The sequence below is a fragment of the Pocillopora damicornis genome, chromosome 3 (assembly GCF_964200805.1).
Source record: "Pocillopora damicornis chromosome 3, jaPocDami1.2, whole genome shotgun sequence".
Lineage (NCBI taxonomy): Eukaryota > Metazoa > Cnidaria > Anthozoa > Scleractinia > Pocilloporidae > Pocillopora > Pocillopora damicornis.
Window position 1 is genome coordinate 369,184 of NC_142672.1, and position 12,055 is coordinate 381,238.

Here is a 12,055-nt window from a genome sequence, read left to right on the forward strand (position 1 = left end):
ACATTGCAAATTTTTTTAATATTTCAATGTAGTAAGCAGTGTGCAACTCTTTCTATCTGCGGCCAGGAAAGGAGGAGAGGGGATGAGACCCTGAGGAGGAAGTTGATCGATAGGAACTTGAGTACAGTATAACTACATGACCAAGCGAAAGGGATTTGACAGATCTATTGGACAGATCGTCGAATGATTATCTCTGGTACATCAAGGTCATTGAATGTCAAACATCAATCAATTCTTGGCATCTCTGGGTTAATTTTTGCAACAGCAATCTCTAAATCACTTCATTTTTGTTTCCCTCCGTATGTTTTCCTGAGATTTCACGCGAGAAAAATTGCGGTAGTGGACAGAATTTCACAACAATCACACATCTGCAGAAAAGGAACATCAGGAAATTATCAACACTGGAAATAAGACACTGAAACAAAACAGATTTAAATACAAACCAAGGTAACTGGATAATAACCAGAACAGAACCTCCTCGCAAAAGTGATATTCGCACAGTCGAAGTTTCCTGACAAAAATCTGCCAGCAGTACTCAGTGGTAAGTGAGGTAATATAAGATGTTTGCGACAGATCTCTTTACTCTACAATTTTTAAGATTTTTCCGCGGAGATTTCAATATGTAAGATGTTTGGGTACCGAGCTGTCATGAAACAGATTTCAAAGTTACCATCTTCACAGCTCCCAAATTGTTTCCTGTCTACATCTCGTGGAAACTTGTTCCTTCTTATAGAGGTTTACAGACAATGATCTCATAGCGATACAAAGGATTATCAATAACTTGGCATTTTATAGAGGAAATCTATGATCAGCTCTATTTAAATGACTGAGGAGATGTTTATTTTGGGCGGTTCTGTTCCACAAGGTTATGGAGAGTAACGCTTGTTTCATTTCCCACCGGGACACTGTCTAATCAACATTAGGAATAATTCAAAGCAAAGAAAGCTTAGAGCCACTGAAAGGTAACGTTCTAATTTCTGGTATCCTGTGTATTCTTTCGGTTATCGTACACAGTTAAGTTTCCGCATATCGAAATCACCACAGAAGCGAGCGCGGAAACGAAGCCATATGGAAATGGTCTCCATTCCTTCCAGCGACGCCATTCATTTCTAATTTCTAGAGCCTTTTTTGTTTGGCGTTGTTTTGGTTTAATGTTTGTAAACGTTTTTCTTTTCAAATGATCACTTCAAAAAAAAAAGCAACTTCTGTTTCCTCCTCAATTATCCATTATTTTTTGGTCTTTGGATTTAGGAGTGACCTTTGTGTCTGGTGTAACTTGCGTGACACTGGAGTGTGCTTTTTGTCACAGCTCCCTATGCACGGAAATAGACGAAATATGCAGATGAAATAGATTTTTAAAGCCTATCCACCGGTTCAGTCAGATCATCAGGAGGAAATTCTGTGTCCAGGTACAACGGTCAACTTATAGCTCAGCGAGTGTTTCCTTCTCCGACAAGTATCAGATTTTCTATCGCATTTGAAATGAGCCCCACGTCTGAATGAACTGTGTCATCCGTCAATGTCACCCGACCTTCATGAACGCAAATATGCTGTAATCGTTTCCACAGAACTTAACTTTCCTAAATCGTGTAAGAAAGGTCGTTATGATGGAAGAGTAAACTCACATTCCAAATAGACTGGAAAGCTCATATACTACATACGTATCTAAAATACCTTTGGTAAAACAATTTTTAACTTACCAACATAGTTAGTAGTCTCCTCTACTAACTATGTTACCAATATACATCGGGAATTGGGGAGTGAAAAGTACAAGCGATCATCAAAAAAGACTCTTCATAGATCAAAGGTTTGTAACCTGCGTTCATCCGCCCTTCTTTCCACAGACAAATTGATTTCTTTTAAAGGAGGGGACGAATTCACAAAGCCATAACAAAAACAGACTTTCAGAAGTCCTCTAGTTGATAGAAATCACCTTTATTCTTCCTAACTTATGATAAAAGGTTCGAGTGGCAAAAAGCTGTTTAACTTGAGATAAGTCGAAGGCCTCTTCGTTTGATTGATGGATACTTAGGGCCTCAGGAGAGAGATTAGACCGTGCGGAGGAAATGTTAAATTCGGAAAAAAATAGGTTTTTTTTGCACGTTTTACCCTAATCTTCCGATTAACCAGCAGGATTTTAAATCTGAACAGTTTGCAAAATGAAAACTCCTCAATCACCTCTCAAAAATGCTACGTGGAACGAGGAACGTGAGGACGATATAGATAGTTTTATTTTGATCACGTCAGCATGAGCACAATATCTGAAAGGTCTTTTTTCTGCTTTTCAGAATCTTTCCCTGATCTTGAAAATATGCTTAGGTACGATATTTTACGAGAAAAATTCAAATGCTCCGTTTTACTCATAAAAGGGAAGTCTAGCAAAGAATAAAACGCTTCTTCTTTCCGTGAATCACATGTAACAGTTTCTTTACGCGCGATAACATAAATTTACGTTTGATATTTTAATTTTATTGCGTGATAACATGCTGTGACATTTTCTTCCGATTTTGTCAATATAAAAGAACTTGCGCAAACAAAAAAGGGATCTTTTGCGGGCATTTGCTTCATGTTAATGATATTTCCATTTTGAAATGTACACAAAAGCGTGAGTTCTTTCAAAGTCTTGGTTATGCAAATTCACGTACATTAGGCAATTTTAACCCGCTTTTCATGCAAATCATCGAAAAGTGGAAGTCGAATTTCGAGTTTGTCTACTAGCGAAGCTTTGAGCATAAGGTAATGATATGAGTGTACTGGCTTAAAAGATGGTACGATAACATCCGCGTTAACTTGATCGATTTGGTTCAATTTCAAGGCCATCCCGCAAGTGAAAGAAAGGTGATATTGTTTATACCTTGAAATTTTGCGACCTATCGACAGGTTCTAGGAAATTTATTTTGGCCCAGAGACACAGCGTCAAGAATAAATTAAATCCTGTCGTTGAAGCCGCTTGGTCGACGAAACCGAGGTAGGTACTTAGAAATCTTGCTGTTACTTGACTCCACAATTATCTTATCGCTTGCCTCGGACACTAATCGAGTACATGAAGTTACATTCGGTCCAAGTTGAAATATCTTGTTCGCTATACATTCAGGCGTCCTTGAATTGTCAGGCAAAGCTTAAATTAAATTCTTTGTGTGGTGCTCCACTCCTCGATTCTTCTCACCAAGTGATCGTGGACGCGCGAACTTGCATTCTCGATGAAACGTGCAGTCGTTCGTCGATTTAGAAAATTATGGTGCTTAAATTTTGTTTCTTTGGCAAATGTACCGTAAAAAAGCTGACCTGCTGACCTTTTTTTCTTTGGTTTATATTCTTCTTTATTAAACACAGAAAACCATCATTACTTTTTTTCTATTACCGTTTCGTTCGGAGGATTAATTTGCAAGAAACAATCTTTTATTGAAAAATTCCGGTGTTTTCCGCTTAATTTCTCGTTTTGATACCCAGTAGTGGCTTTTTAAACAGGCTTGGGTGGTCAAGGGTAAAGGGGCTGTTTTAAAAGGAAATTCTAATTTGAGACGACATCCTCTGGATTAGCATAAACCATAATAGAAGAAATAACTGGAATAGGGCGACACTTGCGTTTCCTCTGCGGCCTGAAGTTTCAGTGTGCTACTGTTAACGATGTAAGGTTTGTACACATTTCGTTATTCTGTTCAGTGACACGCAAAGTTAATTCAAGTCATTGTGTTCTGTTGATATTAAACAATCTATGGCCTCGCGGATATTTAAACGCTTTGGATCAACCCTCCCTTGAGTTCAGCCTTCTGCAAACATTCCCCATGTACATTATAACAACATACAGGCATCCATAACTGTAGGGAGATCATTAGTTCCTCTACCGCAGTTGAAAAGAAGAATAGGGAATTTCTTGGCCGTATTGTAATGCATGGAAACTTCTTATATTGAGGTCAAGAGAAGTATTGTTTGTCTGAGTGGTTTGTTATATTCGAATGCCAGTCTTTCTTTTTCAGGGTAATGTGTACTTACACTACTCATGTGCCGTACGTCTGTTATATTTAGTAATCACGTAAATTGCAGACTGAATAGGTTTGTTCGTATTATCGTGAACAATTTAGACAAACTTCCAACTTTTTCTGAAATGAGGCGGTCAGGGTTCAGTTCCTGATTAATGTATTAACACATGGAAAACATCGCCAATTGCAAATTACTCATTTTTTTAGGGCTTCAGCGTTGTGTTCAAGATTAAAAAAAATTCAGGTCTCTCAGAGGCAAGAGTACAAGGGGAACAAGCACAGAAATAGTACAGAAAGCGAAAATGCAGAAGTTATTCAACACTCAACTCACAAGAACTACTTCTACATGAAGAACATGAAAAGTTCGAGTCTAAAATTTTGTAGAGATAAATTTGCATAAAATGAATACAAGCTCTTATATTTCACCGATATTGGGTCTCTAAAAGTGGTTTTTTTTTGCCTAAACAAAGTAGTGAAGATTACCCTTGACCCCCGCAGTCAATTTATGACCGCTGTGCTACAGTGAAATATACCGACTAATTTTGAAATTTCATAGAAAGTTGCTGCTGGAGCAATGATAAAAACAAACTTTAAGTTTGAGTTTCCCGAATGCTCGATACATTTAGCCTGAAGGCGAATATAAACAAAAGAATGAGCCTAAACGTGGAATACCATAAGGGTACAGAACTTGCAATGAGATCGCTAAGTATATCAGCGATTGGTCCATGACACATGAACCAATCAGATTTGCAGATTTGCTTACAGCACAATTGATGCCTTCAAAGAAAAAATAATTATACTGCACCCGATCGAACGCTGCAACCTGGATTCAATTTCTTTTGCGCTTTAACAAGTTTTTAAACTGTAGGTAGGTTTTTGTGTATTTTGACCCAGGCTGAACCGGTCCTCCTTGCGTTTTGTTTGCCTATTTTCTTTCTTTTTTGACTTTTTGTGTTGTCCTTGTTGTGGATTTTTTTTTCTAAAATATGGTTCACACGGGAGTACATGATGTAACATAAATCTTCCATCCTTCAGGAAATAAAAATTCTTCTGACTATGGCTGACGAGATTGAGGAGATTAAGTTCCATGTCATCAAGAATTCTGATAAATCCAACGGTATTGCTAACGGGATCGAGAAAGCGGACTTTAGTACCTTCAGAGGGGACATCATAGTATGCTGTGGAGGATACGAAGGGAGATTCGAGCTGGATACAGTAGAGGCATTCTGTGTGAACACAAACACCTGGGCTGATCTACCTCCAATGCCAGTCGAATGCGACAGTTTAACTGCAGGGGCTTATGGGAGTGCTGTGTTCGTGGCTGGAGGATCTGACAGGTGACATCACTGCACTGTTGTTTTTTATTCTGAGATTTGCTTCGTGGGTTAGGTAAGCCAAGAGGCTCGGCAAACCTTTTTGTCTTTCGTCCAGAGACTCTTTATAGAGAACAAAATAGTCCTTGTGTGCACATGTAAAGCCCCCCACAATCGACTTGGGTAACCTTCGATTTACTTCCTGCGATTCTCTTGGATTGAATTGACCCAAATAGTACTTATGAGCCAACAGAACAGCAACACACAAAAGGTAAAGATATTTGAGGCTGATTAGGCATTGATCCATGTCTGTATTTGGCGATAAGTCGCTTTACAGTGAAACATACATTTACAATGAAATTATAGCGCGGTACACAATTAGATTTTTTAGGCCTCCTGATGTAACAGAGGCCATTTACATCGTCACAATAAATTGAATATAACGAGTTTTCCGGGTTGGCCATAAGCTGTAAAACCAAGAAAAAAGTTCACAGTGATCGAAACTAAACTAGGATCCTTGCTATGTTTACATTATAAACATTTTGGAACAAACGCTATAACTAAGTTTTTTTGAGAAACGTTTTCGTTTCTCTATTACAGGAAAAAGCCACTTGATAATGTGTCAATGTTTGACTGGCAAGAACGAGCTTGGAGGAAACTGGCCCCGATGGTCACAGCTCGCTCATACTCCTGTGGAACCATGGATAAATCGCGGGCTTGTCTGCTAGTGGCAGGGGGATTTAATAACAGAGAGCTGGACTCCATGGAAATTTTTGATGTGAAGACTGAAAGATGGCTGAAAGCTCCTGCTATGCCAACAGCTCGTACAAAATCTGGGGGAGCTATCGTGGGAGATTACTTTGCTGTGGTCTGTTGAATATCTTTTTTCCTCTAAAGAGAACTCTTCACGATATTTATTGTGTCTATAACAAGCGATTGGAACTCATCCGCCAACATTCCTTTAATGATTGAGTTACGTCCACTACCTTTAATTGCTTTAACAAGGGTGTAACGGTGTAGTTTGATCTTCCGGGTGAGTATATTCCTGAGAAAGACTGTTGTCGGTAGTGGTAACTGACGTTTCGACAACCTGAGCGGAAGTCATCATCAAGAAATCATCAGCTCAGGTTATCGAAATGTGAGTCACTTCTACCGACCACAGTCCTTCTAGGACTACACTCACCTAGACGATCAAACTACATTATTACATGTTACTCCCGGGTTTAAACCATTTACTGTATTTAACAAGAGTATCTCAAACATTTATGATCTCCATGTGTTCGATCTACTGGGTCTTTGATTAGTTTGTTGTGTTGTCTAGTTGTTTACATCTTTTCACATTATCTCATATCAGCAAGGGATACAAATGGGTTGACTAACACGCATGGTTCGTCAGTTCCCTTCTAGTCTACCCCACTTCTTTGTTATGGACTTACAGTTTTATTAATTGATACAGTAATTATTAATACTATTTTTATTAATATTATCATTATTGTTATTATCATTTTATCATGTGACGATGTAATCGCAGTAAAAATGGAATAAATTAAATGGGAATGAGCAAGCCCCGACGACCTAGTCAAAAATCAGCCCGGGAAGAAATCGAACAAATGGCTGGAGGGTCAGGATAGGAAGAAGTGATAACTTAGCATTGACTCCTCACAAATAATAACACTTCATCGCTTAAACTCAGACTGATGCCCCTTCTGCATCGTCAAAACAATAGAATTAGTGGTCACGTTATCTTATTACCTAATAATGTGTCAATCACTGTATTTTCAGGTGGGTGGGGACGAATTTGGTCGTCCAACCGATACAATCCAATGTTTCAACTTGAAAACGGAGAAGTGGGAAACGTTTCCCGCCATGAGCACGAAACGTCGACGGTGCGCAGTCGTAGCCGTGGGTGAGAAGCTTGTTGTGGCGGGAGGTCTGACGCTTGGTGACTATTCGCTAGATACCATAGAAATGTTTGATCTGCGTAACCGGAAATGGTTTGATCTTCCCAACATGCCTTGCACGCGATTCGGTTGTGGTGCGTGCGTAATAAATTCACAAATGTTTCTCTGTGGTGGCAACGAGAAGTTGAGAATGAAGGCGTATTCAAACCGGCTTGACTCGTTTGACCTGATGACGCATACCTGGGAAATCCTTCCAAATATGGCACACCGTAGGATCCATCCTGTTGCAGTGTCCGTCAGTGTTTAAACAGCGGTCCAGACGACAGCAAAGATGGACCACATAAAAGAATATCCACATCTACTGATGTGTCCAGGATGCTTAAAGTTCCTTTATACTGGAGGAGAACTTCGCTCCTTTTTATCTTTTTGATTAACTTTTCTTTTAAATTATTATATTTTTTAGAAGACTAAATTTCCAGAATGTGTCTTAGAAATACGACCAAGTTGATTTTTTTTAAACAAAGTCCATTTTACCGAGAGAATGTTCAAACCACCCAAAGATAAGAAATTGAGGTGACGTGTATTGTTGAAAGAAGTAAAAGATTGATTCCAGAAAAAACAGCTTAACGCAATCATGATATTTCTTTTTCTTTTTTCTCTTTTCGAAAAGCTTTTAGCGAATCCGAGAAACTTAAGTAAGTACACTGACATACATTGCACAGCGATTCAAAAGAAAATGCCTCTACTTTTCTTGCATTTCGCAAGTGCATCTTTCATAAGAGTAACCTCCTATATCAATTTTACAGCACTCAGTCAATTTAAGTTTTCCTCCGCTCGGCTGCAGTGGTATTGTGACGGTCTTTAAAGAACATACTCCTCAGCTTAAGCGCAAAATGGAGAAATCTGAGTATTTGTCGCTCAGCAAGCACCTAAGCGAGTGACCTTTCTTAGAAGACTTTTCACGCTCCTACCCTTTGATTGCCACCAACAGATGGATGGTAAAAATGATAGAAATGCGGGATTTTGAGTCGCTCCACCTCTATCCCGGACATAAGGATCCTGTCCAGTAGTTCCCAGTCCTCTCCTCCCCATCCAGTAAACTCCTGTACGTTCATTCCTCCCACGTGATCAAAGTCAGACTTATAAATTGCAAGTAGACCAAATCCAAGTGTTTCCCAGTAACCAAATGGAAGCTCAGGATAGTAACCACAACGAAGTCTTTTCACTACTGGTGCGAAAGCCATTTTCCCTTCTACGCAGTGCTAAAAAATTAAGTAATACTGATGTTAAGTGTTTGACTACGAGCAATCGAAGTTAAGTTGTAAAATCTCACTGATTCCCATTAGGCAATTCTCTAAAACCAATGTACCTTGCGGATGGTGGTAATCAGATGTGAAGGGATCTTTAAGTGAAGGTCGCACATGAAGAGTATGCTATGAGGATCCTTTACAGCCTCAGCTCCACGCTGAAGGGCCAAGGCTCTCTGGAAGTCCTGGTCCCCAGATAACTTCACCAGCGAGTACCACTGAATAGAACTCCTTTTTAGCACGGCTTCTATGTCGATGTCCTTGCTCTCATAGTCAACGATGATGACGTGTATGTTGAAGTCCTGAGTTTGACGAACTACTTCTGTAAACAGTAATAAGGGAAGAATATGTACCTACTGACTGAGTGGGAGGGGGGAGAGGCCGCACGAGAAAATATAAGAGAGAGAGAGAGAGCCAAAACTTTGTCACTGAAAAACCTCCATGGGAAGTTTTCAATAAAGTATTGTATTGTATTGTTTATTTTTTCCGTTCCGTCCTCCCACTCCTGCAGTAAATAAGTATTGTACCACATGACCACTGGCTAAGTTTTGAAAAATGCGAAAACCTTGTCTTAACTTAAATAGCCTGAAATGCAATATACTAGCGCGCAAGAGAAAATCACAAAAAAGATTCTACAATAAAAACTTTTCCCGTCTTTTTTTTAGAGTCAGAACAAGAGACTCACATTTTACCGAAAAAAGCGATTAACATTGATTGGCTGGGGCTGACTAAATTTACTAAAACATTTTTGTAACTCTTAACCATTACATGTGCTGGGACTGAATGAGTTAAAACAAGAGAGAATTACCTACAAGCTCCATGACTATGATGATGAAATTTAAGTAAATTCAATTTTAAAAAAGTACACGGGCTCAGGCCAAAAGGAAGCGAAAGATCCAGTGCGCGGCGCAGTACGCTCATTTTGATCTGCACTCTTTTCAATAATTTCACTCAATAACGTGTTAGATAAGTTCAACTTTTTCAGCACCTCTATACAGCAACAGATCGCATAAAGTAGACCATAGTTCCTAGCCTTTCAGGAACACTGCCTCCCTCATTACCCGACATCCTACGCCGGATGTTTATAAAGGTATGCCGACATAGCCTCAGTCTAAAAATACCTGCAATGTTCTTTATAAAATAAAGTGCCCAGCGACCAGATTTTCTCACAGGAACTATAACATTCACAATAGCATTTTTCTTCCAGCGGAATCCTGCAGGATAACACAAACTGTCTCCTTCAAGGGGCTTGTACACGTATTCGGAGAACAGCACGCTCCCCCGATTTTGTCTATCAGTTAAGCGTAATTCTAGAAGGAAGCGATCGCCTTTCTGAGGGTCGAGTACGTGCTCAACTGAAACTATTTCCTGAAATGCGTAATGCCTATAAGAAGATAATGTTACATACACAAGCCTTTAGTAAGGCCTGACTAGAAGACAAAATGCTTTCTTAGCTGATTATGACACGCAAGCTGTGTAAGTGGTAGTCTTTGAGGGATTAGCATAAAATTGACATGCTCATTCAGAATACGAGAAGTTGTTAAACAAATAAAGATCTTCAATGCGTGTCATTAAGGGATCTTTTTGGAAGCTAATAAATGACTTGGACACTGCTTTCTTTTTTATATTGGAAACTGGCAGTTTAGCCTTTAGATACTGAATTCACTCAACAATAACAATATTAGCCAATAACCTTACTATTCAATGCATTAAACTGAAAAGCGGCGCAGGAAAGTTAAGCAAATATTTAACAACAGAAAACTTTTCTTTAAGCTTGCTATAATGACATAGCTACTATAAGAACATATTTTATCATCGCAAACCCTTAGAGGTACTCAGCATTTAAAGCTTATGAGCTTGGGCCCATATACTACAACTTTGACTTACTGAGGATATTTTCCTTCTAAAGCATCCATGAACATATGGGCCACACCCTGAGCCTTGTTCGGATTTGTTAGAAGATTGCCAGCTGCATTTTCCTGCCACCAGATATCTTCATTTTCCATTAATGCGAGAGAGTTATTAGTGGTATCCGGAGGATAAACTGAAGCAAAATGTGTGTTACTTTTATTTCGAGCACCCTGTAAGGAAAAAAAACAAAAACACATCGTACCTTATATTTTTAAAATCTGACTTGAACTTTTTAAGCTGGTTCTATGTATGCTCTTTCGAGAAAAGGTTTCTCTCGATTTTTTCCTCAGCAGTGGAGCTTTTTGCAAAACCTGACATTGTTGTCGGCCACTTGAACAAGTAAGAACAACGTTTGCTGGTCTAGATAAGTTGCCAAGGACATATTTTCAGGAAATTGTGATTGTGTCAAGGCTTCACTATTTTGTAGGCCATTTGTTGTTTATAACTCACCTGGAATCGAATCAGTTTATGTTTGACCAAATAGCTTGGTTCATACAAACACTCAGGCAACACAGCCTTCATATCTTCCCAAATAACAAAAGGTAGAATGAAGTCACGTGATTGTTGTGACCCTTCTTGGTAATCAGACAATCCAACAGCGTTATCAGGCACGTGACTGTCATTCATAGCAGCCCACAGATATTCACTGGTCACAATACCGAATACCGTGTCACCCTCTAATCTCCAAGTCACCAACAGATGAACTCTGCCAGAATGATGTTTGTGAAGTACGTTGATAAGATATTTCCTATTTTTTGTCAAGTAGAAAGCTGTAGAAACTTGTGTCGCGTTTTGGGAATAATTTCCAGGTTGTCCTTGACCAGGATTTTCACGAGAACCGAGAAAAGCAATTTTCCGAAGATTTGCCGAAGAATCATCGGAGCTCAACCACAGTTCCGAATTTCCACTCGAAGAAATGGCGAAGTAATACTCACCGCTAATAGATGGTGAAATAAAGCCAAACATTCGTTCCCCAAAGTTTTTTAAGTTTTCACCGTACGAAGAAGAGGAAGTCAACAACCTTCGTTTCGATGGAGCATGTGGGAATAGGATAAATTCACGCAAACTTTCCACTTGGAAGTGACACACATCATCCCAAATATGGAGATTTAAATGTCCTCGTGATAAGAACGTTTTGTTTCCATCTTGGCCCGGTTGGTTTTCTGCGCGGAATGGAGGAGGTTCACCTGAAGGATAGTTAATATTATTGGCTACGAAATCACTGTCTCCGTGTGATAGCAAACCAGTTAAATTTTTAACGCTCTTTATATCATCAATAAAAATATCCTTTTCCTTAGTAAAGGTTTCTTGCTGGTAGCTTTGAGCGCTGAGCAAACTCTTTCCTTGCTTCGGTTCAAAAAATGATGTTGTCATCAACTCTTCCGAAGAGCGATTGACATCATCAATAAAAATGAAGGACTTCCTCGGCTGTTGAAAAGCAATGTAAAAACAAACTGTAAATGACAGAAAGAAGAATAAAGTCGACAGAACTTGCTTTCTTTTCCTTTTGATGTTATTGTAGCACAAACGCAGAATTTTGACGCTCATCGTTTCTCCAAAATCCGAATTGTCGACTAGTGTTTTGGTTGATTAGCTTCCAACGAGTTAGGTTTTTTTTAATGACGACCTCAACAGCGGAAAAT

At 39.1% G+C, this 12,055-nt stretch overlaps 2 protein-coding genes across 9 annotated transcripts; one reads left to right on the plus strand and one right to left on the minus strand.

Moving 5' to 3' along the window:
- The first annotated feature begins 17 nt into the window (after positions 1-17).
- LOC113673974 (uncharacterized) lies at positions 18-7,813 on the plus strand. 8 transcript variants are annotated; one of them, XM_089199658.1, is made up of 5 exons: positions 67-541; positions 1,252-1,409; positions 5,016-5,317; positions 5,894-6,161; positions 7,076-7,813. In XM_089199658.1, exons 3-5 carry the CDS (start codon positions 5,037-5,039, stop codon positions 7,499-7,501), a joined length of 975 nt encoding a protein of 324 aa, XP_089055784.1. In that variant the 5' UTR covers positions 67-541; positions 1,252-1,409; positions 5,016-5,036; the 3' UTR covers positions 7,502-7,813. The 8 variants fall into 8 exon arrangements, with proteins under 8 accessions (XP_027046256.2, XP_089055784.1, XP_089055785.1 ...); XM_027190456.2 differs by having other exon boundaries at positions 109-541; positions 1,310-1,409; XM_089199660.1 differs by lacking the exon at positions 1,252-1,409 and adding an exon at positions 866-962 and having other exon boundaries at positions 237-541.
- Positions 7,814-7,838: 25 nt separating this feature from the next.
- LOC113673973 (beta-1,4-N-acetylgalactosaminyltransferase 3) lies at positions 7,839-12,044 on the minus strand. The gene is made up of 5 exons (XM_027190452.2): positions 10,863-12,044; positions 10,389-10,582; positions 9,623-9,885; positions 8,564-8,823; positions 7,839-8,456 (listed from the first exon to the last, which is right to left on the minus strand). Exons 1-5 carry the CDS (start codon positions 11,958-11,960, stop codon positions 8,154-8,156), a joined length of 2,118 nt encoding a protein of 705 aa, XP_027046253.2. The 5' UTR covers positions 11,961-12,044; the 3' UTR covers positions 7,839-8,153.
- Positions 12,045-12,055: the final 11 nt, after the last annotated feature.